Source organism: Myotis daubentonii, chromosome 5 (genome assembly GCF_963259705.1).
Source record: "Myotis daubentonii chromosome 5, mMyoDau2.1, whole genome shotgun sequence".
In the NCBI taxonomy this organism is placed as follows: Eukaryota; Metazoa; Chordata; class Mammalia; order Chiroptera; family Vespertilionidae; genus Myotis; species Myotis daubentonii.
Window position 1 is genome coordinate 19,415,262 of NC_081844.1, and position 24,043 is coordinate 19,439,304.

General features: G+C 53.9%; 1 protein-coding gene across 4 annotated transcripts in view; it reads left to right on the plus strand.

Annotated features, from left to right (window-relative positions):
• The first annotated feature begins 5,367 nt into the window (after positions 1–5,367).
• The window catches only part of PDE4C (phosphodiesterase 4C), a 28,232-nt gene continuing 9,556 nt past the window's right edge, over positions 5,368–24,043 (plus strand). Inside the window, exons 1-2 of one of the 4 annotated variants that reach the window (XM_059696207.1) lie at positions 5,368–5,515; positions 14,324–14,529. In XM_059696207.1, the coding sequence (XP_059552190.1) occupies positions 5,474–5,515; positions 14,324–14,529 (248 nt within the window). In that variant the 5' untranslated portion in view covers positions 5,368–5,473. Of the gene's footprint in view, positions 5,516–14,323; positions 14,530–22,707; positions 22,886–24,043 lie in introns of those variants that run through there. The other 3 variants (XM_059696205.1, XM_059696206.1, XM_059696208.1) reach the window with 3 other exon arrangements.

The following is a 24,043-nucleotide window of genomic DNA, read 5'->3' on the forward strand; positions in this document are numbered from 1 at the left end:
GTAGCTCATGAGCTCCTGCCTGCTCTGTGCCAGGCACAGCAGAGCTTGTGTCCTCACTACCTCCTCTTTCAAGAATCACTAGTTTTCCTCAGTTCACTTAAAAAAAATTTTTTTAAAATATGTTTTTCTTGATTTCAGAGAGGAAGGAAGAGGGAGAGAGAGATAGAAACATCCACGATGAGAGAGAATCATCAATCGGCTGCCTCCTGCCTGCCCCCTACCGGGGACTGAGCCGGCAACCCCAGGCATGTGCCCTGACCAGGAATGGAACTGTGACCTCCTGGTTCATGGGTCAACACTCAACCACTGAGCCACACTGGCTGGGCTTCCTCAGTTCACTTTAAAAGTTCAGCTCCCCAGAGTCCTGGCTTGGCTTCAAGTCCACGCTGGCCCCTGAGTCACGCTCATTTCAGCAAAACTTCTCTTCATCTGGATTCTTCCTCAAATGAGGTGAGAGGCAGTGTGGGAAGGCTGGCCTTTTAGTCCTTGACTCCTTGGAGGTCCTTGAGGGGCCCCCTTCCCACCTTCCTAGTTCCCTTAGGCCTCAGTTTCCCATCTGTGAAATGGGGATAAAGTCAGGCCCGGGCACAATGCCTCCCCTAGGCTCAGCTGTCACCCCACAGGGCCTGGGAGACGGGACACAGCAAAGTGGGTCTGGTGTGGACCCAGACCCCCTTGAGCCTAGTGCTGGAGGTTATTTCCACATTTCTGCCGTCTGGGAGGTAAGAGAGGAAGCACGAAGATCCACTCAGGGCCGCGTGGACAGGGTCGATGAATGAACTTGCAAGCAGCTAAGGTGCCCAGCAGCCTGGAACTGGGAAGGAAGTAACTGTAGGAGGTGGCCCATGAAATATTTACCCACCCTCAGCCTGGCCCCAGGGCTCCGTGCTGGGAGGGCCAGGAGCCAGGGAGCAGCTGGAACAAGGTTGGGGGCGGAGTTTTTCAGAGCTTTGATCCCCTGACTACTCCCTGCGCCCAGGCCTCTACCCCCTCCCCATTAGAACTCTGAGTTTGTCCTGACCAGAGTGGAGCACTGACCTATAAACCAGGGATCAGGGTTCAATTCCCGGTCAGGGCACATGCCCAGGTTGTGAGCTCGATCCCCAGTGTGGGGCGTGCAGGAGGGAGCCGCTCAATGATTCTCTCTCGTCGTTATTCTCTCTCTCTCTCTCTCTCTCTAATCAATAAAAATATATTTAAATCAAACAACAAAAAGCTCTGAGTTTGGCCATGAGGACCTTCCAGGTACCTGCAGAAGATGAGGGCTGATCCTCTCTGGGGAGCTCCGAGGGGGCCTGTGCACCCACATGTGCAGGCCTGTGTAGCTCTCAGAGCTGCTGGCTGCCAGAGATGGGTTCAGACAGAGCTCCGTAAGGCACCGCCTTTCCCACCGACACTCAGGTGGTGAGCGAACTCCCCCAGGCCCCCTGGCGCAGGCTTACTCTCTGAGGGAAGAGGGAAGAGGCATCCAGAGAGGGCGGGCCCGGGTCCCCCACCCTTGCCCCTCATTGTCCTCTCCCTGTGCCCTCTGGTGTTTGCTTTCCGATGTTGGGAGGGAGCTGAGACCTCAACTTCCAAACCCTGCTCCCCTTTTCTCTCCAGCTGCAGCTCTCCTAGTTCAGTGGAACCCGCCACCACTCACTCCAGCCCCCCGCCCCACCCCACCCCTAGTTCAGGGGCAGACTCCCTGACCCACCCCCCAGCCCCTAAAATTCAGAGGTAACCCCCACCATCCAGTCCAGCTCCAGCTCCACAAATTTAGGGTGGGTGCCCACCGCCCCACAACCAGAGACAATCCCCCACCCCGATTCTGGCTCTCCAGCTCAGAGCTCACCCCCACCTCCCACTCCTGCCACCCGAGTTCCACCTCCTTGACCCTGCACTCGAGCCCCACTTCCGGTGCCCTTGGCCTCAGCTGACTGTACCCCTGTGGCTCTGTGCTTCTGGGCAGTTGCAGGACGGGAACGGGGGTGGGGTGGGGGTGTGTGTAGAATGGCTGAGGTTACCAGGCTGCAGTTCTGGGATCAGCCTCCAGGGAGAGACACAGACCTGAGAATGTGCTGGAAAGGGCCGCACCCCCCCTCCACTCCCCGTATCCCTGAAAGCTCTGAGGCCTTCATTTCAGCGCATTTATTAAGTGCCTAGTGTATGTCACAAACACTAGGGGACACAGCTGTGTTGGAAGACGGGTTATAAGTAAATTCCATATTTGTTTATCAAATAACAAAATAGAACAGAATAAAGGGTTGGAATATGAGTACAAATGGTTTAAATTTTTTAAAAAGTGGCCAGTAAAGGTCTCGATTTGAAAAGTTGAGGGAGGAGCCACAAAGTTATCTAGGAGGAGAGCAGCCTAGGTAGCAGGCACAGTCCGTGCAAAGGTCCTGAGGTAGGACTGTGCCTGGTGCATTTGAGGAAGAGTGAGGTGGCCGGAACTGGGAGTAGGGTACGAGTGGGGAGGCCGTGAGGGTGGGAATATTGTACAGTGTGACCATCCAGGACCCCAAGGGTTCAACAGAGGACAAGAATTTGTAGAGGCATCCAGAAAAATTTGTCACTCAAACTGCCATGTTGTCTCCGGAATGTTCAGAGAAGAGTGCAAGCACAAAGTGTGAGGAGCTTTGGCTTAAAGTCACAGGATAGAAGCCACCTTCTCAGAGTGTCCCATTTCATAGGATCACCGGAAGGCCACCGCGTTTGTAAACCGAGTTCTAGATTGTTCTCACTTTGTAAGAACTCCTGAGTGGCCAATGAGAGCAGTGGAAACTGCTGAGCTGAGGCAGCAAACGGAATGAATTCCTCATAGGCAGGTATGTTCACAAGCAAAAGGATAAGAAGGCACTTTAACAAGTTAGAGCAGCGACCAGAGAGGGAAGTGAGCGCGCTTCTGGGAAGGGGTTTAAAAGGTTCTGGGCCCCTGAGGGTATCGCAGCCTGGGGAGGGTGGGGTCCAGGGCTGACTCAGGGCTCCTCCCCTCAGCTCCAGGTGACACTGGGGCCTGAGTTGCACAGGAATCCAGGGGGGGGTTGTTCAGTGGGTCTGTGGTAATGGCCGTGAGGTGCTGCCACCAGGGTGAGCCTGAGTCCCAGAAGCCAGATGAGATGTCCATGGTGAGATGGGGGCTGGGCTGGGGGGCCGCCATCCCAGGCAGAGCAAGTCCCTGGTGCCTGAACACTCCCTTGTGTGTGTTATTTTTCCAGGGAGCCATGGGCCAACGGTCATCCTTGCCCATTGCCCACCAGAGCGATCCCTGTAGGGTGGGGACTCAGATGGGCCCGGGCACCTGGGGAGGGGCAAGGTTGGAATAAAGCCCCTACTATTCCTCTGAGGTGTCCTGAATGATGGATTCCTGTCCTACTACACTCTAGGGTCACAGTTCGGACCGTTTTCCACCCTCATGGGGCCCACAGCCTTGAGGGACGGAGACGACAGTCAGGGGGTCAAATAACATTTCAGATGGTTCCGAGGGCGACGGAATCACATGTTGGGCCTGTGGCCAGATTCCAGTGGCCTGTGTGTCCAGGTTTGCTGACCGGGCAAGGAGGCTTCTCCGGGGAGGCAATGGTTGAGCTGAGGCCTCAAAGGTGGGAAGGAGCACCCTGGGGAAGGCCGGGCGGGTGACAGAAAGCAGGCACAGCCAGGAAAAAGGCCCTGGGGTAGGAGGGACTTGGGGTGTTTGGGAAACAGCAAAGAGGTGTGTGGTCCCTGGGAAGGAGGGTGGGTTTAACCTGAGCACCTGGTGGAGTTTTCAGCCAGTCAGTGGTGGGTCTGGTTGGTCTTCCTTCGGGTGTTTATGGGGCAGATAAGCAGAGGGAGAAGGCGTTCCAGGAGGCAGGGCTAACCCTATGCAAAGGCTTGGAGGCAGGAAAGCCCAGACCCGTGCGGAGAGCAGGGAGTCAAAGTGCCCCTCCCCCCATGCCCAGTCCTGCTTTTCAGGCCTGAGCTGGACCCCCACTCTCTCCCCTCCCATTGGGCAGGAGGGAAAACTGAGTGTCCAGGCCTGGGGCTGGGGACCCTCGGCAGGTCTATGGACTCCTCCTGCCGCCCACTCCTGTCCCCACCAGGCCCTCAAGGCTTCTCTCGCTGGGACACAGAAGCTTCGAGCCCCCTGGCCAAGACTGGGGCCTGGAGCTGCCCCCTCTGGGCTGGGTTTATCCTGCTGTAAAATGAGTGGTCAGAGAGCCTGGAGTCAAGGTCACCCCACACATGGGGGGAAAGGCCTGGAGGGACAGTCATGCTCTAGTGATTCCTGGGGGCAGCAGGCAGCAGTTCTGGTGAAACATTAACTTGTGGCGGCTCAGGAGGCAGCAGCACCAGAGGAACTCCTGTCCCCGCCGCAGGCCCCCATGCACTTTCCTGGGGCCGGGTTTCAGCTGCAGCTCCAGCCCCTGCTGTTTGCGGAGGGTTGTTGACCGGAGAGGCAGCACAGCGCGGTGAGCAACTTCCCCGGAGCCTCCAGGGACCCCTGAGGGCCACCCCCAAACCCTAGAGGGCTCTGCGGTGAAGCAGTGTCCCAGACCTCAAGCTGGTAAAATCTTCCCGTCTTACCGCACCTCTCTCCGTGTCCTCCTCTGTCTCTTTGTCTCTCTTCTCTATCTACATCTCTCTGTCTCTCTGTTCCTCTCTCTGTGTCTCTCTATCTCTCTCTCTCTGTCAATGTCTGTCTCTTTCCTCTTCCTCCCCGCCTCTTTCCATCTCTCTGTCTCTCTCCATTTCTCTCTCTGACTCTCTGTGTCTCCATCTCTCTCCCTCTCTCATAAGCAAACACAGGAACAATTGAACTTAACACCCACCTGCCCTGCTCTCCCACACATAGGTCAGCCTCCTGGCCACTCCCTCTCTCTTCTACCCGCCTTGGTGATATCTCCCGGTCACTCTGCCCGCAGCCTCCTGGCTGGGTCTTCAGGGCGGTATGCGGGTGTGTCCAGTCTGGGCCTGGTGCTCAGATAGTTAAAGTCCTCTGCTGAGGGAAGCCTGAACCGCCCTCTTGGGCAGGTCCCGTCCTCCCCTACCCAGCTCCATGGCAGGTCACAGGACTCCTCAGTGCCAGGCCTGCCTGGGCCTCACAGAGCCGGTGTGAGTCTGGGGTGCTCTCAGGTGGTAGGCTGGGGTCTCCAAACCCTCCAGAGCTGGTCTGGGAACTGAATGGCTCCCCCAAGGGACCTGGAGCCAGGGGACTTCTTCCCGAGGGACCTGATGATCCCAAGCTGCTGACCACAGCAGGGAGCAGGGAGGGGGCTTGAGGAGTGTATGTGGGCACCCAGCCCCTGTCCCTGGATGGAGGCCCCTGCAGAGGTCCAGGTGGTGTCCACACTGGTGCCTGTGCTGCAGCCTAGCTACCTCAGTTGAGCATCTGTGGGTTCCAGGAGAGGGTGCAGGGTGTGGGAGTGAACTCCCCATCTAGGGGGCATGGCTGGGCTACTGGGGCCTGGGGTTTCACATCCATCTCCCCAGGTTCAGAGACGCCTGCAGCATGAGGCGCAGCGGAACAGCACTTTCCTTCCTGCTAAGTGAGGTGAGTGGTAGGAGATGGCCTTATAAAGGCCATGGGGGAGGGGTGTCCCAGCAACCCCCTACTCAGACACCCAGAGCTGCCTGGAGACCCACTTACAAGTGGGGAAACCAAGGCCCAGAGAGGCCACTCAAAGTCTGAGACTCAATCCAGGTGTCTAGTCCAGGGTTGCATCCACTATCTTTGGGTGCAAGGGACCAATGGGGAAGGGGAGGCAGAGACTCTTGGGTCTGGAACCAAGGTTTTTTATTGCCCGAGGAAAGGAGGCCACACTTTTGGGTCAGAGCCAACGGCTCCATTCATAGAGACTGGAGCAGGCTTAAAGGTGACAGTGAGCAGGATTTAGGTAGTGAGTTCATTCAGCAGGAGCTGGGTTTGAATCCCAGGCTGGTCACTGACACCTGAGTGGCTGATAACCTCTCCAGGACTATTTCCTTATGTAAAAAAAAAAAGGGGGGGGGGCTAAAACCTTGAGAGAGGTCAGGATGAGCCAGCAGGCAAGTACCCACATATAAGTTTTCTCTCTTTACCGCAACTAGCACAGCTAGAGAGTGGATGAGTTCCTGAGTAGGGGCAGCTGGGGATTGAGAAAAAGAAAGAAACAGACACAGAGACAATAGGGGAAGCTGGGACCGGGTGGGACAGCTGTCCTTGGATAGAGAGACAATGACCCAGAGCCAGTGCAGTACATTTATTTTATGCAGTATGATTCCAGGGAAGTTTTACTAGAGTTTAAGACAAAGGAAATGATGTGAAATCATGGTTAAAGATCAAGCTGTAATTCTTCATTCTTGTGACTTCTTTGTAATTGTCACTCCTGGCTGAGCCCGGATAATTGTGTCTGTTCCTTGCACCTGGCTGAACTTAAATAATGAAAGCCACCCCCTGGCACCTGAGCTAAAGGTTAGGCTGACAACATACCTGCATCTGGCACAGTATGTTTCCAGGACGTGGCTCTGCTGAAGTCACTGGACTCAGCCGACAATCAGCTCAGGTGCCTTCCCCGGTGCTCTCTACATATCCCCCTTTTTTATTTTTAAATGCAGCTTATGGACATGTAATTGGAACCTTCAGACTTGAGATCACAGGAGCTTGCTGCTGACTGAAAGAAAGCAGGATAAAATTAATAGTACACAAAGGAATCCTATTAGGTACCAAGTGGTGTGTTTTAACATATTCCATGGATTAAATCCTTTTAAATCATCCAGCAATTCTTTTGCCAGTTTTGCAGGAGATATAATTTCATCATGACTATCCTGAATGGCTTGCACATGTTTGTGTAGCCACACTAGGTCTATACTGATATTATTATGATGCTGTATTCCCTGTAAGTGCATCTTAATTTTACTCCAATTCCATAGAGAACTGTTATAGCGGGCTGAAGTCACACAAATACCCGTAAAAGCATCATGGTATTACAGCTGCTGTCTAGTCTTGACACTTTCTAATTGATTACCTAGTCCTATTACTACAGTTTCCAAAGCATTTAGCTTTGTTTCTAGCTTTTTGTTTATATCTTCTTGATCATAAAATACAGTCAAGGTGTTCTGAGCCAATTCATTGACAAACTCTGCATTCTGGATGCTTTGGGTCAATGCAAGAGAAGCAGTCACAGCAGATGCAATAACAGTAACTAGGATAACAATACCAAAAATAATAAGGCCCAAAGCACGCTTTTCCCGGGATAGCTGATTGTGTAATTCCTGCAATGCCTAGAGGCCTGCATCATGATACCATTTTCCTGTTATATTGGTAGGAAGCATAATAGAAGAAGGCTACTTTAAAATTAATATATCTTCATTCCGATTATGCTGGAAACACAGCTGGTAAGGTTACAGTGATGGTGTTGGATAGCTACTGGGTGTCTAATCTGGTGATGTTTGTATTTCCAGTCACCAGTACATATGGGGGCTGGGCACAGGCTTGTAAGCCATAGCAAGGGCTTGATGAACACGCTCCTTTAATATCAGCTAAGAAAGAGCCAGTAAAATTAAGAAAGTCAAGGGCAGCGGCTAAACGCCAAAGATCTTTCTGTAAATTTCCTGTTTTCGTGGTCGGGGCCTTACCCACAAACCCTCCTGGTGACATAGGCTGGTGATGGGAACATTTAGCATCAAGTCTGTGAGACCAACCCAATACATACAAGTCAGAGCCAGAAATATTATGTCTCACTGGTACAGGGTTGGCACAATCTTGCCATTGAGGAAATGCTCCCAGCTCAATAGTGGTGCTATTAGGACAGTAGGGAAGTGGGGGATGCTTATCAGACAGCCATTGGGTGGTCTTTTTTTTAAAATATATTTTTATTGATTTTTTACAGAGAGGAAGGGAGAGAGATAGAGAGTTAGAAACACCGATGAGCTGAAACCGGTTTGGCTCAGTGGATAGAGCGTCGGCCCGCGGACTGAAAGGTCCCAGGTTCGATTCCGGTCAGGGGCATGTACCCGCGTTCCTGGCACATCCCCAGTGGGAGATGTGCAGGAGGCAGCTGATCAATGTTTCTCTCTCATCGGTGTTTCTAACTCTCTATCTCTCTCCCTTCCTCTCTGTAAAAAATCAATAAAAAATATATTTAAAAAAAAAAAAAAAAGAAAGAAACATCGATGAGAGAGAAACATCGATCAGCTGCCTCCTGCACACCTCCTACTGGGGATGTGCCCGCAACCCAGGTACATGCCCCCGACCGGAATTGAACCTGGGACCCTTCAGTCCGCAGGCCGACGCTCTATCCACTGAGCCAAACCGGTTTTGGCAACCATTGGGTGGTCTTAGGAAACCCTAGTTTAGTAACTGTCTGAATATATTTTCCCACATCCCAGGGGCCCGAGACGTTAGCAACGTCTGTACCTCCCTCCATAGGACATCTTATTTTCTTGGCCAAGCTGCAAACATTCTGAAGTCCCCTTTTTTGGTAAACAAATAGGGAGCTCCCCACTAAAGCCATTATACGTATAATCACCTTGGGAAGAAGGAGTTATGTGCTTGTCGGAGTACCCCCGACCATATTGGTGTTGTTAGTAGACACTGGGACTGATTCCCCGGTCCAGGTGGCTGGATTGACCACAGCGGGGTCTGGAACACATGTCCAGTAAGTTTCTGCTGCAGCCATACTTACCTGGCAGCTGACAAGCGCCATGATAGCAACAAAGAGGGTGGAGGGGGTTACCTGAACCCCCTGTTCTTTCACCACCGGCCGAGCATCGATGGTCAGCTTCTTCAGTTGACCCCATGTGGGGACACTAGCTTCTCGGGTGGCCTTGGTCACCTGCCTTCTGCGTTTCTCCTTCTTCGGGGTCGGTGACTGAGCTGGCATCATCACGGGAGGTGTGACCTTCAGCTTCTTGAATGGTGGGATGAGCTGTCCTCCCAGGTCCATGGTCATGACGCACCACTTGCTCTGGCACCCAGATGGGGTTAGAAGCACCTTCTGGGAAGATACAGACGGGGCCTCTTCCCCACATCATTACGGATCTGGCCCTCCCCACTGCCCTGTTCGTAAATCCTTCCATCGTGCCAGACCGGCAGACGCCATGGCACCAGGAGCTGGACGCCTCTCGGCTGCTGTGCGACCCTCATCGTCACAATTTAAAATTTTAAAGTATAAAGAGCATGATTTGCCGAAACCGGTTTGGCTCAGTGGATAAAGCGTCGGCCTGCGGACTGGGGGGTCCCGGGATGATGTAAAGTCAATTCTAGATCAAGAGAAAGTTTCTTAAAATTCTAATCCTTGAAGGATTGTCAAACTTGATTTTACCAAAAGATTATATATTCAAGTGTATTAGACAGGAACATAGGCTAGTAAACTCCAGTTCCTATGATTAAAAGATGTTTTTTTAAATACCTGATTAATATAACATAATTATTTTACTAGAAAAGAACTAACCAAAATAAGGCTTATTTTTGAAACTTTATTTGTCCTTGGATGTGGACAGCAAATGACACTAATTGGATTTCTGCTATCAATCTTCCGAAATATTTTGACATAAGTTATTTACTTTTTGTTTAGGGAGGCAAAATGGAAAAAAAAACTTAATTTTTCAATGATGACCAAAAAAATAAATAGCCAATATTTTTTTAGGTTGACATTTATGAACACACTTTAAATGTACTCTTACTTTTAAGAAAATATACCTTTAACAAAGTACAAGAGACCTTCTGTAATAAAACCTAAGAGCAGGTGAATTAAAACTTGTCTAGCAATTAATGCTTCAGTATTTTATGCTATTTAAAAATATTTAGATGTTTATTATTTAACCTAGCAATGCTCCGGAGTCAGTCCTGGCTGGGCGGCTGCGAGCAAAACCTTTCTTATCATCTGAGTCACTCCCATCACGGTGACGCTGCCTCACACTCTAGCTCCCGCTCATAATTAGGAGGTAAATCTTTATCTGGCGGGCTTTTGACTGCGGTGGCAGGAGTGGCGGGCGGAGGAGGAGGTGGCGCAGAGGGGGGAAGTGGAGTTTTTGAGATTCGCACCCCTCCACTGTAGGCTGTAAAGCCATGGCCACACCCTACGTAGACATTCTTAAACTCTCCTGCTCTGGATCAAGGCAATTACGAATTAAAGGCCATAGTGTGACTGTAGGAATAGGAGTCTTCCCTGGACCGTCTGCTGTGTATCAGTCATGCAACTGCTTTCCAACCTTTTCCCAGGTGTAAAAGTTGACAGTTCCCTCTTCAGGAAACCAAGGGCACGTTTCATTAACAAAACCTAAGAAATCAAGAATTTGACTGTGCTTACAGAGCGTCCTCTAGCTTTGAGCATAGTTTTAAGCATTTGAGAGTAGAGATCTCTTTCCTGAGACCCTGAATTTCCCACGTTTACACCCAGCTATTTCAATCCGCTCCTTACCTGACTTCTTGAATTCCTTGTGTGGTGCACTCCTGGAGCGTCCCCTCGCCGGACTTTTGAGAGTTCCCCTGTACTCAGGTCCCTGATTCCGGGCTCCAGACACAAGTTTTTCTCTCTTTACCGTGACCAGCACAGCTAGAGAGCGAACGAGTTCCTGAGTAGGGGCAGCTGGGAATTGAGAAAAAGAAAGAGACAGACACAGAGACAGTAGGGAAAGCTGGGATCAGGTGGGACAGCTGTCCTTGGATAGAGAGAAAATGACCCAGAGCCAGTGCGGCGTGTTTATTTTATACAGTATGATTCCAGGAAGTGTCACTAGAGTTTAAAACAAAGGAAATGATGTGAAATCATGGTTCAGGATCAAGCTGTAATTCTTCATTCTTGTGACTTCTTTGTAATTGTCACTCCTGGCTGAGCCCGGATAATCGCGTCCATTCCTTGCACCTGGCTGAACTTAAATCATGGAACCCACCCCCTGGCGCCTGAGCTAAGGGTTAGGCTGACAACATACCTGCATCTGGCACAGTATGTTTCCAGGCCGTGGCTCGGCCGACATCACTGGACTCAGCCGACAATCAGCTCGGGTGCCTTCACAGGTGCTCTTTACACCCACACACATTAGTACATTTATCCACCCCCATCTCTGAGCCACATCTTCCTCCTCTGTAAAGTGGGGACCTCTTGGCACTCCCCCAAACATTCAGTTTACAGCATCAGTCATTCCCTTTGCACATGGAGCACCTAGTGCCTGCCTAGCGCTATGCATGGGGGCACAGAGACTCACAGACTGGGGAGACAGATGTTAAGCTAAGACCAAAAATAAAGTAGGCGAGTATGAGCGAGGCTGCCCAGGCTGGGCTGGAAGGGCTTCTCCGAGGAGGTGACAACTGAGCTGAAGAATGGTTGAAAATAAGCAGCCAGGCCCAGCTGGCATGGCTCAGTGGTTGAGCATTGGCCTATGAACTTGGAGGTCACGGTTTGATTCCCAGTCAGGCACATGCCTGGGTTTCAGGCTCTATCCCCAGTGTGGGGCATGGAGGAGGCAGCTGATCAATGATTCTCATCATTGATGTTTCTGCCTCTCTCTCCCTCTCCCTTCCTCTTTGAAATATATATATATATATATATATATATATATATATATATATATATATATATATATATATATATATATATATATATATATTTCAAGTCACATCCCTTGAAAGCTCTCAATCCACTCTCAGAATTAATTCCCAATTCCTCACCCCACCCCTGAGGCCATGCCTCAACTCTTCACTCCACGCCCACCTTCTGCTGTTCCTCTAACCCACCAGCTTATTCCCACCTCAGGGCCTTTGCACCTGCTGTTCCTTCTGTCTGGTGTGCTATCTCCCAAGCTCTCTCCAGGTCAGCTCCTTCTCCTCTTTTCAAGTCTCAGATGAAAACTACCTCCTCAGAAAGGCCCCCTAACTATGTCTGAGTGACATTTGTCCCCCCATCACTCTCCAGGTCCTTACGTGGTTTCATTTTCCTTCTAGCACCATGGGAACTACCTTATTTATCTGTCGAATAAATAAATGAATATGAATGTGGGCAGTGGTTTGCCATCTGAGCTCAGTGTCCCCAAGCGGAAAATGGGCAGCTGAGCTTCATCAGTGGGCGTCCTGTCCTGGGAGGGGCCTGCTTTCCACACACCCTCTGCTTTCCCCGAACACCATCCCAGCTGCTGGGAACCCTCCCTCCTGCGGGAGGCCAAGCGTCAACTACTTAGATTTCTGCATCAGAATTCAGGTGCCTGTGGGAGAGGGTGGGGATGGTCAGTTATGCTCAAATGGGGACGGGTGGGGGCGGGGGGTGGGGAGGCGGTCAGGAATCCTGGGTCCTAGAAGGATCAAGTCTGTGCAAAGAGCTGGGGGAGAGGGTAGCTAAGCAGCCCCCCGCTGTGTAACCCGCAGCAGGTCATTTCTCTCTGAACATTAACGCCCTCCTCTGTGGCATGGAAATAAGAGAAGAAAAGGAGCTATGCAGTTTCCCCGCACCTAGTAGAGGCTCTGAGTGTGAACGGGTGTGCACTCCCTTCAGCGTCTCCCCTGCTCCCCTTGCCCTGGCTCTGGCCCTGAACAGCCTTGCGGTCTTGGACCTCACTTTCTAAATCTGAATGTTTGGTCTGATGGTGGACACAGACGCAATGGTGAGGCTCAGGGGCAGAGCAGAACACGGCTGGGCCGCCCCTTTGAGCTCCACTTCTCCGGCGCCCCCATTTACTTCTTTGACCCCCATGGGGCACACACCCTCCGCTGTGGCTTCCAGTTTGGGTGCCACTCCCTGGGGTCAGCACCGCGGACAGCTCCCAGCCTGTGGCTGGCACGGGGAGACCCCTCTTCTTTCTTTGTTTTTTTTTTAAGCAAAGGTGGGAATGTATTAAAGAACAAGCACAGACTCCCACGTGGGAGGGGAAATAGTCCCCTGTTCCTTTTTATTTTATTTTTTTTAAATATATTTCATTGATTTTTTACAGAGAGGAAGGGAGAGAGATAGAGTTAGAAACATCGATGAGAGAGAAACATCGATCAGCTGCCTCCCGCACACCCCCTACTGGGGATGTGCCCGCAACCAAGGTACATGCCCCTGACCGGAATGGAACCCGGTCCGCAGGCCGACGCTCTATCCACTGAGCCAAACCGGTTATGGCCTTTTTAAAAAAAAAGACCAAAAGAACAGCGATGCAGAGGGCATGGGCACAATCCGGATGGACGGCGGCCCTTGGCAGCAGCCGCAGCAGGAGCTGGGCCAGGAGGCCGGCGGGGTGGGGGCAGGATGCTGGCTGGGAGCTGAAGGGGGCCTGGGTGTGGCGCCGCCCGTGGGGTTATGGCACGTGTGGGAGTGTTTACGGTGAGCCGGCCACAGCCGGGAGGGACCGAGGCGGGGCAGGGTGAGTGGGAGGCAGGCACACGGGCATTGGGGGGGTGGGGGGGGGGGCGCCGGCCCGGCCACCTAGATCAGCAACCTCTCTGAGTCCGGGACGAAGGCAGGGGCCTCTGTGGGAAGCTCCTCGGGGTCAGGGCCCCTATTCTTTTATCACCTACGACCCAGAGGAATTGGTACTGTTTCCACACCACCACCCCTCCCCCATGGGGAAACTGAGGCATGCTTGCCCTAGGCCCGGCAGCACGAATTGAACCAACCCCAGATCTGTTGGGCTGGAGAACTTACATTCCCAACTCATTAGCTGAACCTGATTCAGTTTGGTGTTTAAATGCCTCTAGTGTTTACTCAGAGCATGCTTGCAAACAACGTTTTATTTAATTTCTCCTATCCAGTCCTTCCTTAAGAAATGAACTGAGGTTCAGAATCCAGAATCCCATCTCCACCATTTATTTACCAACCGCAACCTCGGGCAAGTTACTAAAGCTCTGAGACTCGGTTTTCTTTATTGTAATATGAAGATAATGGTATAAAATGGCCTCACCGTGCCTCATGAGCTGACCCACAAGGGTGTCTTAGAACAGCACCTATGTGGAATGAGTGTGCAAGAAAGGTTGTCTATTGGTACTGCCATTATTATTCACTTGTTTATTTACTGCATGTTTTATTTTTATATTTTAATAAATAATATAACTTATGAAATGCCATTAAAGTGCCTATTATTATAAATAACAACAGTATATATTACATAATGTTATAAATAATGAATATACTATGTATTAATTGATTAATAAATAAATATTGCTGTAATACCTACTATAGGCCAGGCACTATTCACATCCGGCAAGGTTGAGGTCCATCTCCCCATTTCATAGATGAGGGAACTGAGGTTCAGAGAAGTAAATTCACCAAGGGGGGGGGAGTAAAACTGAGGTACAGCTCTCTGGCCAGTCCAGGTGTCTGGGTGAAGGAATCTCAGAGCATCATGGTCCCAGGGAGCCAGGAAGGTCCATGCCTGGGAACTCACTCATGTCTTGTTACTGTCTCCCTAGCAGGTCCGAGAGTCTGTGGATTCTAGCTCAGCCCCTGTGAGTCCCCGTGGCAGTGGTGTCATCTGGAGACGCTTCTCAGGGACCCCATTGCTGCCACCGCTGTCGAGCCGCCTCCGGCCCCCTGGAGAAACTGAGCCCAGCTCCTCTGTGGTGTTCACCATCGGGGCTCGAGGGACAGAGCAAAGCCATGGTCCAGCTTCAAGCAGGTGAGGAGGCAGATGGGGATCGAGGGGGTCAATCCCAGGAGAGGAAAATGCCTCGTCTAGATGGACCTTTCTTTGACTTATTCATAAAGCACTTATTAAGCACCTATTGTGTGCCAGGCCCTGTACTAGGGGCACAGCCATGGGCAAGTAGGTGCTCATGGGCTGGCGGTGGAGACAGAGTCATGCCAGCTGGAGAGATGAAGGTGCCATGGAGCCCAGGGGGCTTCTGACCCAGCACTGGGGAGTAGAAGGTGAGAAAGGACTTCTTGGAAAAAGTGGCATCTAAGGATGCAGAGGTGGCTTAAAGGATGAAGAGAATCAGCAAGGAGGAGCACAAGGGAGGAACGGATTGTGTAAAGCCTCAAACTCAAGAGGATCAGGTGTATGAGGAGTTGAAGACAGATCAACATGGCTGGAGGGTGGGAGGAGAGCCTGGGGAGGTGGGAAGGGGCTGGACCACACAACAACTCAGGGTGTAATGGGAGCCATGGGTGTGTTTTCAAGAGAGTGAATTGATACGATTGGCATTGGAATTAAAAAAAAAAATTCCTTCTGGCTCCTGGGGGTGAGGGTGGGGGGTGGGATCGTCAGGGGCAGGGTGGAAGCAGCAGGAGCCCAGTGAGAAGGCAGTTCTGGGCAGGAGACGGTAGTGTCTAAACCAGGGTGGGAGCCATGGGCTGGAGAGAAGTAGGCAGATTCGGAAGAGAGTTATGAAGTAGACACACCGGGCACTGGTGGACGCCCGCAGAGGGTAAGTGCGAGCAGGGATTGGTATGGACAGCTCCTGGTCTTTGACCCTTCACATGTGACATTCGTTTACACCCTTGCAATGATGCCAAGAGGTGGGGACACCATCATTACCCCCACTTTCCAGAAGAGAAAACAAGCTTGGGGAGGGGAAGTGCTAACTGACCAGCAGGAGAACACATGTCCCCCACCGGTGGGTCAAGTTGTCCCTCACTGTCCGTTTTGGAGGACAGGGGACTGAAAGGAAGGCCAAGAACTGAGCCCTTAAAGTAAAGGACAGGCCTAGCCAGCGTGGCTCAGTGGCTCAGTGTCGACCCATGAACCATCAATCAGGTTCAATTCCCAGTCAGAACACATGCCCGGGTTGTGGGCTTGATCCCTAGTAGGGGCCATGCAAGAGGCAGCCAATCAATGATTCTCTTTCATCAGTGATGTTTTTATGTTTCTCTCTTTCTCCCTCCTCTCTCTCTGAAATCAATAAAAACATATTTAAAAATTTTTTAAAGTAAAGGACAGAGAGGGGTCACTTGTTTTTAAAAATATATATATTTTATTGATTTTTTTACAGAGAGGAAGGGAGAGGGATAGAGAGCCAGAAACATCGATGAGAGAGAAACATCGATCAGCTGCCTCCTGCACACCCCCTACTGGGTATGTGCCCGCAACCAAGGTACATGCCCTTGACCGGAATCGAACCCGGGACCCTTCAGTCCGAAGGCCGACGCTCCATCCACTGAGCCAAACCGGTCAGGGCTGGGGCCACTTGTTTTTCATCACCCAGCAAGACATGGCGGTACTGAGGCTTGAGCCCAGTCTGACTGGCTCCATGACCCAGATAGTTTCCATTTCTCCAACCTAGTGGTACAAGAGTGAGGGTAGAGGGTAGAGTCTCCATGGGAAATATCCACAAAATATCCTCTATGCCCTCTGAAAAAATCTTCCTGTTCACAGATTTTCTGCACCAAGTGGCTTCAAAGGCCTTCCTACCACAGCCTAGTGCCTGCACTTCTCAGCCCTACTCTTGTCCACATGCAGTTTTTTTCAAAAATTGTATTTATTGATGAGAGAGAGAGAGAGATTTGTTGTTCCACTTATTTATGCATTCATTGGTTGATTCCTGCATGTGCTCTTAACAAGAACCCCCAAACGTTGGTGTACTGGGACAATGCTCTAACCAACTGAGCTACTCGGCCGGGGTGTCCACATCTACTTCTCTCAGTCATGATAGAAAATGTTCTCACCCTTCCTTTTCCACTTCCCAGGAAATTTCTCCTGAGATTCAAATGCCTGGCGGGAAGGGCCTTGAGTTTCTAGAACTGGGGAAGGGAGAGGCGTGCCTGTGAGGTGGGGCCCATGGTGTGTCACAGAACAAATGAGATTCTGCCATTTCCACTGGGCATTGGTGTGGCGATGAAAGGGTGCCCTTCTTTGCCCACTCCCACTGTTGGCGGCCCTGACCAGAGGCAGCTTGTGTGCCCACCCCAGACATGCAAGCTTTTCTGTTCTCCCCAGATCCCTACCCTGTGTGAGTGAGGAGTTTTCGGACTCCCCAGGGACCCCATGTGGGTCTGAATGGCTACGCTTACCTTCCTGAGCTTGGTGGATAGATGGCCATTTGTTACTACCTCTGAGGACCAGAGCCTTTGACTCTGCACCCAGACTCCTTTGCTACCGTCACTGGGGAGGGTTGAGGACCCGCCGCTGTTCAGCCTTCAGCACCTCCTGGGCGGACGGCGCCCTAGTCTGGAGGTGTTCAGGAACCGGTCTCCGTGGTGACTTCAGCACCAACAGGTCGAGGACAGCAACTCACTGTCTCGCCCACCCTCAATCCACTACTACCTTCTTCCCTTTCAAATCCTAAAGAAGGGACAGTGCCTTCACGCTGGGGGTCTCCCAAGGTCCCGTCTCTCTGCTCTCCATTCGGCAGCAACCGGGAGGACCATTTCTGTCTTCTCCGCTCCAAGTCCGTGTCTTAGAGGAAAAAGACAGACCATTCTCGGCGCTGGGGGGTCTCCCCAGCGCCTGTCTCCAACCCCCACGCCCGTTCCGCCCCCCCCCCGACGCCCCGCCCCGCCATCCTTCAGCACCACCGGACACGGACAGCTCCTTGGTGTCCGCCCCGCCTTGAACCCCTGTTTACCACCGCTGCTGGCGCCGACAGCTCCTCGCCTCCACCCTCGCCCGGGCAGACCAGGGCGCAGACTCTTGACAGTCCTCATTCCGGGACGGCTCCCTCCCCTCCTCTCCCTGCTCCGCTCCTCTGGCGCATGGAGACCCCGGGGGTACCAGAAGGGGCGCGGGCACCCAGCGAGCTGAACCGCGCTCTCGGCGGCCAAGGCTTAGCCAGATCCCCGAAGCACCTGTGGCGACAGCCACGGCGTCCCATCCGTATTCAGCAGCGATTCCACTCGGACCCGGACAAGTCCGTGGGCCGCAGCCAGCAGAACCGGGGTCCGCGGCTGGGGCTCCAGAAGTCAAGGTGCTCCTGGCCCACTTCCTTCCATAGGTGGTAGGTGGGCGGGGGCAGGGCCCTCCCGAGGCGTGGGGGAGGGGAGCACGGGCCTGTGGGAGTTGGGAAGGGTCCTTGCTTGTCCAGGGGGCGGGGGTCTCTACTGTTTGTCTGAGGTCGGTCCTTTCGAGGAAAAAACTGTTCTTACATGGGGTGACGCTGGGGCATCATGATTGTTTATGGGGGGGGGGTGCCTGGGTGTGCCAGGTGTGGTTGCATCTCAGTGTGTGTGTGAATCTGAGGAATTGTGACCCTGTGTGTGCTCCGAGCTGCTGCGTGAGTGTGCACAGCCAGCTGCCTCTCTGTGGGTGACCAGGGGTGCTCGGTTGTATGCACACCAGTTGTGTATCTGCCTCTGTGTCTTGCCCTTGTGGTCCTTGTGGGTATGTGGACCAGCGTGGCTGTCCTCGCTCTCACACAACTGAGGTCCTTTAGACCCTGGCGTGTCCTCGGATGTTTGTGGGGTGTAGCCACCTGGAGCATCTGAGAGGCCCAGGTTGGGCTGTCCTCAGCCCCGGGGGAGGAGCTTGCTCTGGGGCCTGCCTTGCCACCATCCCTCTCCCCTGTCGCTGGCCCCTGTCGCCAGAAGCAGTGGAAGCCTCTTGGGAGCCTGAGCACAGGATGTTTCTTCCCTGAAGAAAGGAGGGGGTGGAGAAGGGGGTGTTGAAGTGGGAAGGGCTGCTCCTCCTGTTTCCTATTAAAGGTGAGTGGGACGATGAGAGAGAGATGGAGAGAAACAGCAGGTGAAACAGGGGCTCGAGGGAGCCAGAGGTGGGAGTCTCAGCGGCTGGGCCAGGGCTGGAGGGCCCAGGAGCAAGGCCCAGGAGTCCCAGACCCTTTTTGAGTGGGAGGGGGAGATAGAGCAGGCCAGATCCAGAGTCCTGGGCTTGGTCAGGCTGGTCACCTTGGGGGAGTCATTTTCCTCTCTAGGTCGTCATTCTCCCACCATGGTCCATGGCCTCCTAGGGTTACTGGCTGCTTGATCGACAAGCCTGGCCTCACTCCCCATCCCCAAGGCGTCTGGAGCAGCTGGGATTGGAGCACTTGCCAGGTGACCCAGCAGGTCCACTGCCCCCTTTTCCACTTCCCAGCCCTCAGCTCCTCCTGCCTCCCCCCTCCCAGTGACTCATAATTTTCCATCTTCAAGAAAGAACAAACAGAGACTGGATTTGGGCCGTCTAGGGGGAGAGCCCACGTGGCTCCAAAAGGTTCTGGAATGGGTGTGTCCCTGTGAACGTGCACTTACGAATCCTGTCCATGCATGTATGTGCTGACGTGGGGGAGGGGCTCAGCCCTTAGGTTCCAGGCCAGTCTGCTAGGTGCTCCCCAGAGAGCAGAGAATACTAATGAAAGGCAAACACACAGCTGTACTTCCTGTATTTGGTTGAGAACTCTCTGTGTGGGAGCTCTTCTCCCCACTGTCCCGGGTGGGTCACTTGGTTCTGGGAGGGTCCTGGCATCTTGTTCAGCAAACATTTATTAGCTACCTACTGTGTGCCAGGGCCTGTCCTGGGGACACAGCCACGGGCAAGCAGGTGCTCACAGGCTGATGGTGGAGACAGACTCGTACCAGCTGGAGAGAGAAGGCCTCTGACCCAGCTTTGGGGGGTAGGGTGTGAAGAGGGCCTGCTGGGAAGAGGTGGCATCTAAGCTTAACCTGAAGGTTGAAGAAAAATCAGCCAGAGGGCAGGGAAGGGTATACCAATTAGACGGAACAAATTGTGAAAAGCCTCAGACTCAGAAGGATCAGGTATATGAGGAACTGAATATAAATCAACTAAAGGCCGGGTGCACGAATTCGTGCACGGTTGGGGTCCAGCCAGCTCACCCTGATCAGGGCCAATTGGGCCAGGCTGGCCAGAGGGAGGGACTGTGGGTGGTTGGTGGGCCGGCCCCGCCCCCTGGTCGAACTGCAGTTTGAACTCCCGGTGGGAGGGACAAATTGCATATTACCGTTTTATTATATGGGATGTGGTTGGAGAGTGGGAGGGGAGACTCCCTATTCATCTCCCAAGCATTAATTGAGAACCTACAGAGTGTTGGGCCCTGAGGGCATAGCTGGTAGCAAGACAGACCTGGTCCTACCCTTGAGGGGCTGGTGGGCAAAGCAGAAACAAATCAAATAATCATGACAATAAGTGTGAAATTGTTCTTGTGAGAGAAGGTGCTCCGAGAACATTTACCCAGCTGGTCAGGGAGGGCTTCCTGGAGGAGTGATCTGAAAGATGAAGAGCCAGCAGGGGAAAGTGTTGGGGCAAAGGCATGTGTGAGAATGAGCCTGGCTGAGTCAAGGAACAGCAAGGAGCGGGAGGAAGCCGCCACAGAGTGAACCAAGAGGAAGAGGGCGGGAGGCCAGCAGGGGTCAGGCATCACAGGGCCTCCAGGGAGGTGTGGATTCAGAGGAGAGGGCAATGAGGAGCCAGAGGAGGGTCTGGAGCAGAGGAGGGTGAGATCAAACTCATGGGAGCATCTATACACGTGACACCGCCCCTACTCTCTTCTCTCTGTCTAGACTCCATGGAGACTTGGGAAAGTCATGTCTCCTCTCCTGTTTGTCCTTAAATGGGTACAACAGCACCCACATCCTGTCTCCCTGGGGCCGCCTGGTGGCAGAAGAGAAAAGTGCCTGCCCTCTGCAGGAATGCTCAAATGGGGGGGGGAGTGATGTGCTTAGGGCACCAGTGACTGCTGGGCACCTCCTCAGGTCATGCAGCACCCAGGGACAAAGTCAGGATGGGGGTCCCCGGGTCCATCCATCCTTCAGCCTCTGCCCTTTACCCGGCAGGGATTGGGGCCACCCAGGGTCAGGCAGGCCAGATTCCAATGCTGAGTTTCAGCGATGAGTCTCAGTTTCTCCATCCAAAAAGCTATTAATAACACATTATTGTTAAAACTGTTAATGAAATATTTAAGGTTGAATCTATTAATGAACATTAATATTAAACTATTGATAAAACATTAATGAAGGCTGGGACTTCAGAGGGGATGGAGCCAGTTAAACATTGAGTGGGAGAGAGCACCGGCTGGGTAGTCTATGTGGCAACTGAACACGCCGCTCTGTGCCTCAGTTTCCCCATCCCCCAAATGAGCATAATAGTCCTCATTTTCAAGAATTGCTCCGGAAAGCAAGTGATTTTTCGGTGCACAGCCCTTGGCTCAGAGCCAGGCAAGTAGGAAGTGCTATTTGTATTGATGTGTTTAGTCTTAACCTGCCATTTCAGGTCTGTGACTTTAGGGGAGGGACTGAATTCCTCTGTGCCTCAGTTTCTCCTTGGGGACACAAGACTATTGCAAGCCCCTCCCATGGAGCTGGGATGGTGTCAAGGCTCCTGGGAGGGATCCCGGCCCCAGAGTCTCCACCAGGCCGATCCTGGCAGCCTCTATCCCCCGGGGATCGGCTATAATTAGGTGCAGCCGCAGCAGCTACAGAGGGTATTTTTGTCTTGGGGACAGCAAGTCTGGTTCCCACCAGGTGTCTGCTTGTAGGGCCACAGATGGCAGGAGGGGGTTCCCGGACAGACCCTTCAGACTCCTTGTCCTCCTGGGCCCCAGCATGACCCCTCTCTGAACCTCCATTTTTCTCATCTGTACAATGAGGCCAATAGTGTGTTAGGAGGTCAGGAGAGGGTCAGGATCTCCTCCCTGTGGTGCCTCAGGCTCCCTCCATTGAAGCCCTGATCACCCCAAGCTGTATCTCATATTTCCCTAGGTGTGCCAGAAATGTGGGTGCCCCACAACTACTGGTATAGTCCTCCCAGAGGCAAGGCCTAGACCAGGGGTCCTCAAACTATGGCTCGCGGGCCACATGCAAATACAAATATTGTATTTGTTCCCATTTTGTTTTTTTACTTCAAATTAAGATATGTGCAGTGTGCATAGGAATTTGTTCATAGTTTTTTTTTAAACTATAGTCCGGCCCTCCAACGGTCTGAGGGACCGTGAACTGGCCCCGTTTAAAAAGTTTGAGGGCCCCTGGCCTAGATAGTGCGGGGGGGGGGGGGGAGGTCCAGCCTCCCTGACCTCAGTGGCTTCTGCCTGTGATGTGGCATTTGGGGTCCTGCCTCCAAGTGTGACATGCTCTGGGATGTGGTTTCCTTTCCTGCAGTTCAGGGCAGGGCAGCCAACCCCAGCACCTGGTATAGGCCCCTGAACTCTCCCAGACACCAGCGGTGAGGGCTCCCTTTCTCACTTCCCCCCAAGTCCTTCCTGGTGGGGGTGGGGGCGGGTAGCTGATGCTTCACAGAACAGGAGATCTGGCTGGAATGGAGAGCGGATGTTTGTCCAATGGAGACAGCAAGCGAGGGAAAAGGATCCAGAGACAGGGCCTGGGGTATGTCAGAGCAGGTGGGGGTCACGAGGGGACTTGTGGAGGGGAACTGGAGGAGGGGGAGCCTTTCCCAGCCCTGTGCCCTGCCATGAGGTTTTGTGTCTGTTTCCACCTTGTTGGATTCCTCAGTTTCCTCACCTGGCAAAGGAGTAAGGCTTTGTTGCTGCTGGGCAGGCCCTTTGTGGCTCCAGGCCTCAGTTTCTCCATCCGGAAAACGGGCAGAGTGGGACTGGAGTTTGTTGCTTCTGGGCAGCCCCTCAGCCAACTCCTGCCTCGATGCTCGGCTCATTATGGGCGGTGCTTCCCTTTCTGGCTTCTCCATGTCACTCTTTCAGCCAAGTTATCCCAGACAGCTGCACTATTGCGAGACAGGTTGGCTGATGAAAGTAGAATAATATCCGGGTTCTAGGCCACAGAGGGTCGCCCCCAAGGGGGGGGGTGGAGCAGAGAGTGGCACCCAGCTCCGTGCCTCAGTGTCCCCATTTGCCCGGTGGGAGCTGCCCAGAACGGACCCGGGGCGGGGCGGGGCGGGGCGCGCGCTGTCCCCTCTCCGCGGCCCCGCCCCCGCGGCTGTCCTGAAAAGGTTCCCCGGCCCGCGCTCCGTCCTGCCTCCACGCCGCCGCGGCGATGCAGGGTCCCCCCGCGCCCGCCCCGGCCCCGGGGCCTGGCTCGCCCCGGGACCCCGCGCGCAGCTCCCCCGGGCTCTTCAGGAAGCTCCTGGTGAACCAGAGCATCCGCCTGCAGCGGCGCTTCACCGTGGCGCATCCTCTGTGGTGAGGGGACAGGAGAGCTGGAGGGTCCGCGGGAGCGCCAGGTGGAGGTGGGAGGACGCCGTCGGGGCGCGCTGGGGCCGAGGCCGGATCCCGGGCCGGGGCGTGGGCGCTCTGCCCCTCCTCGGTCTGTCTTCCCTGTCCTGTCTCGGTCTCCCTCCACGCGGTCTGCACAAGCCGGGTCCCCGCGGCTGTCCCTTCCCAGCTGGGTGGCCCAGAGCAGGACGAGCTGACGCTCACGTCTCCTCCTGACCCTCCCGCCTGGGCAGGCGGCCTGAGCGCCCCGGAGTGAAGGGAAGGGCGAGGGCCACCCGCTCCCCTTGGTCTGCGCTCCTCCCTCCGTCCCGGTGCCGGCCAAGAGGTGGCCTGGGGGCTTCCCAGGAAACTCTCCGTGTCCCCGAGGAAGACCCGGTTTTATGAGGCGCCCACAGCCTAAGAGAGGCATTTCGCGTCCCAGACTGAGAGCGGATCCCCCAGCGCCACTCGGCCGTGTCCTCCGAGGACGTCGCCTCTCTGGGTTCGAATCCCGCCCCTTCAGGAAGCGACTGTGCGGGTGCGGGCGAGGCTGGAGGCGGATGGGGCTTGTGGGCGCCGACCGCGTCTGGGCACCTGGCGGCTCAGGGGCTGGAGGTCCCGGTGACAGCTGGCGGGGGCGGGGCGGTCGCGGCCGTGGTCTCGGATGGCGCCACTGCAGCCCGGGAGGGGGGGTCCCAGGTCCGGGAAAGCGCCCCCAGAGCACCGACCCGACGCCTGCTGAGGGTGGTGCTGCCTAGGGATCCGGAGAGAGCGCAGGGGCGTCGGGGGAGCGCCCTCGGGAGCCAGAAGGCGAGGCTAGGGGATGGCGGGTCCCTCCGAGGCCCTCGTGCCTCCGTTTACCTGTCTAACCCATGGACAGACATGCGGCTTCCACTGTCGGGGCGACCTCGCCCCGCGCCGCCGCGTCATGGAACCACAGCCTGACCCCGCCACTCCCAGCTAAGATTAGAGCAGGAAAAAACAAAACAAAAACTTCCCCGGCTGTGACCAGCCTTCCACCCCGAGCGCCGGCTCATTGGATTGCAGCCCCGCACCCTGTTGGCCGCCCCCCGCTACAGCCGCCCTAGCTATCCAGGGGTGCGCATCCCCAGGCCCCTGGGAGAGGCGAGGACGGAGGGGGTGGCC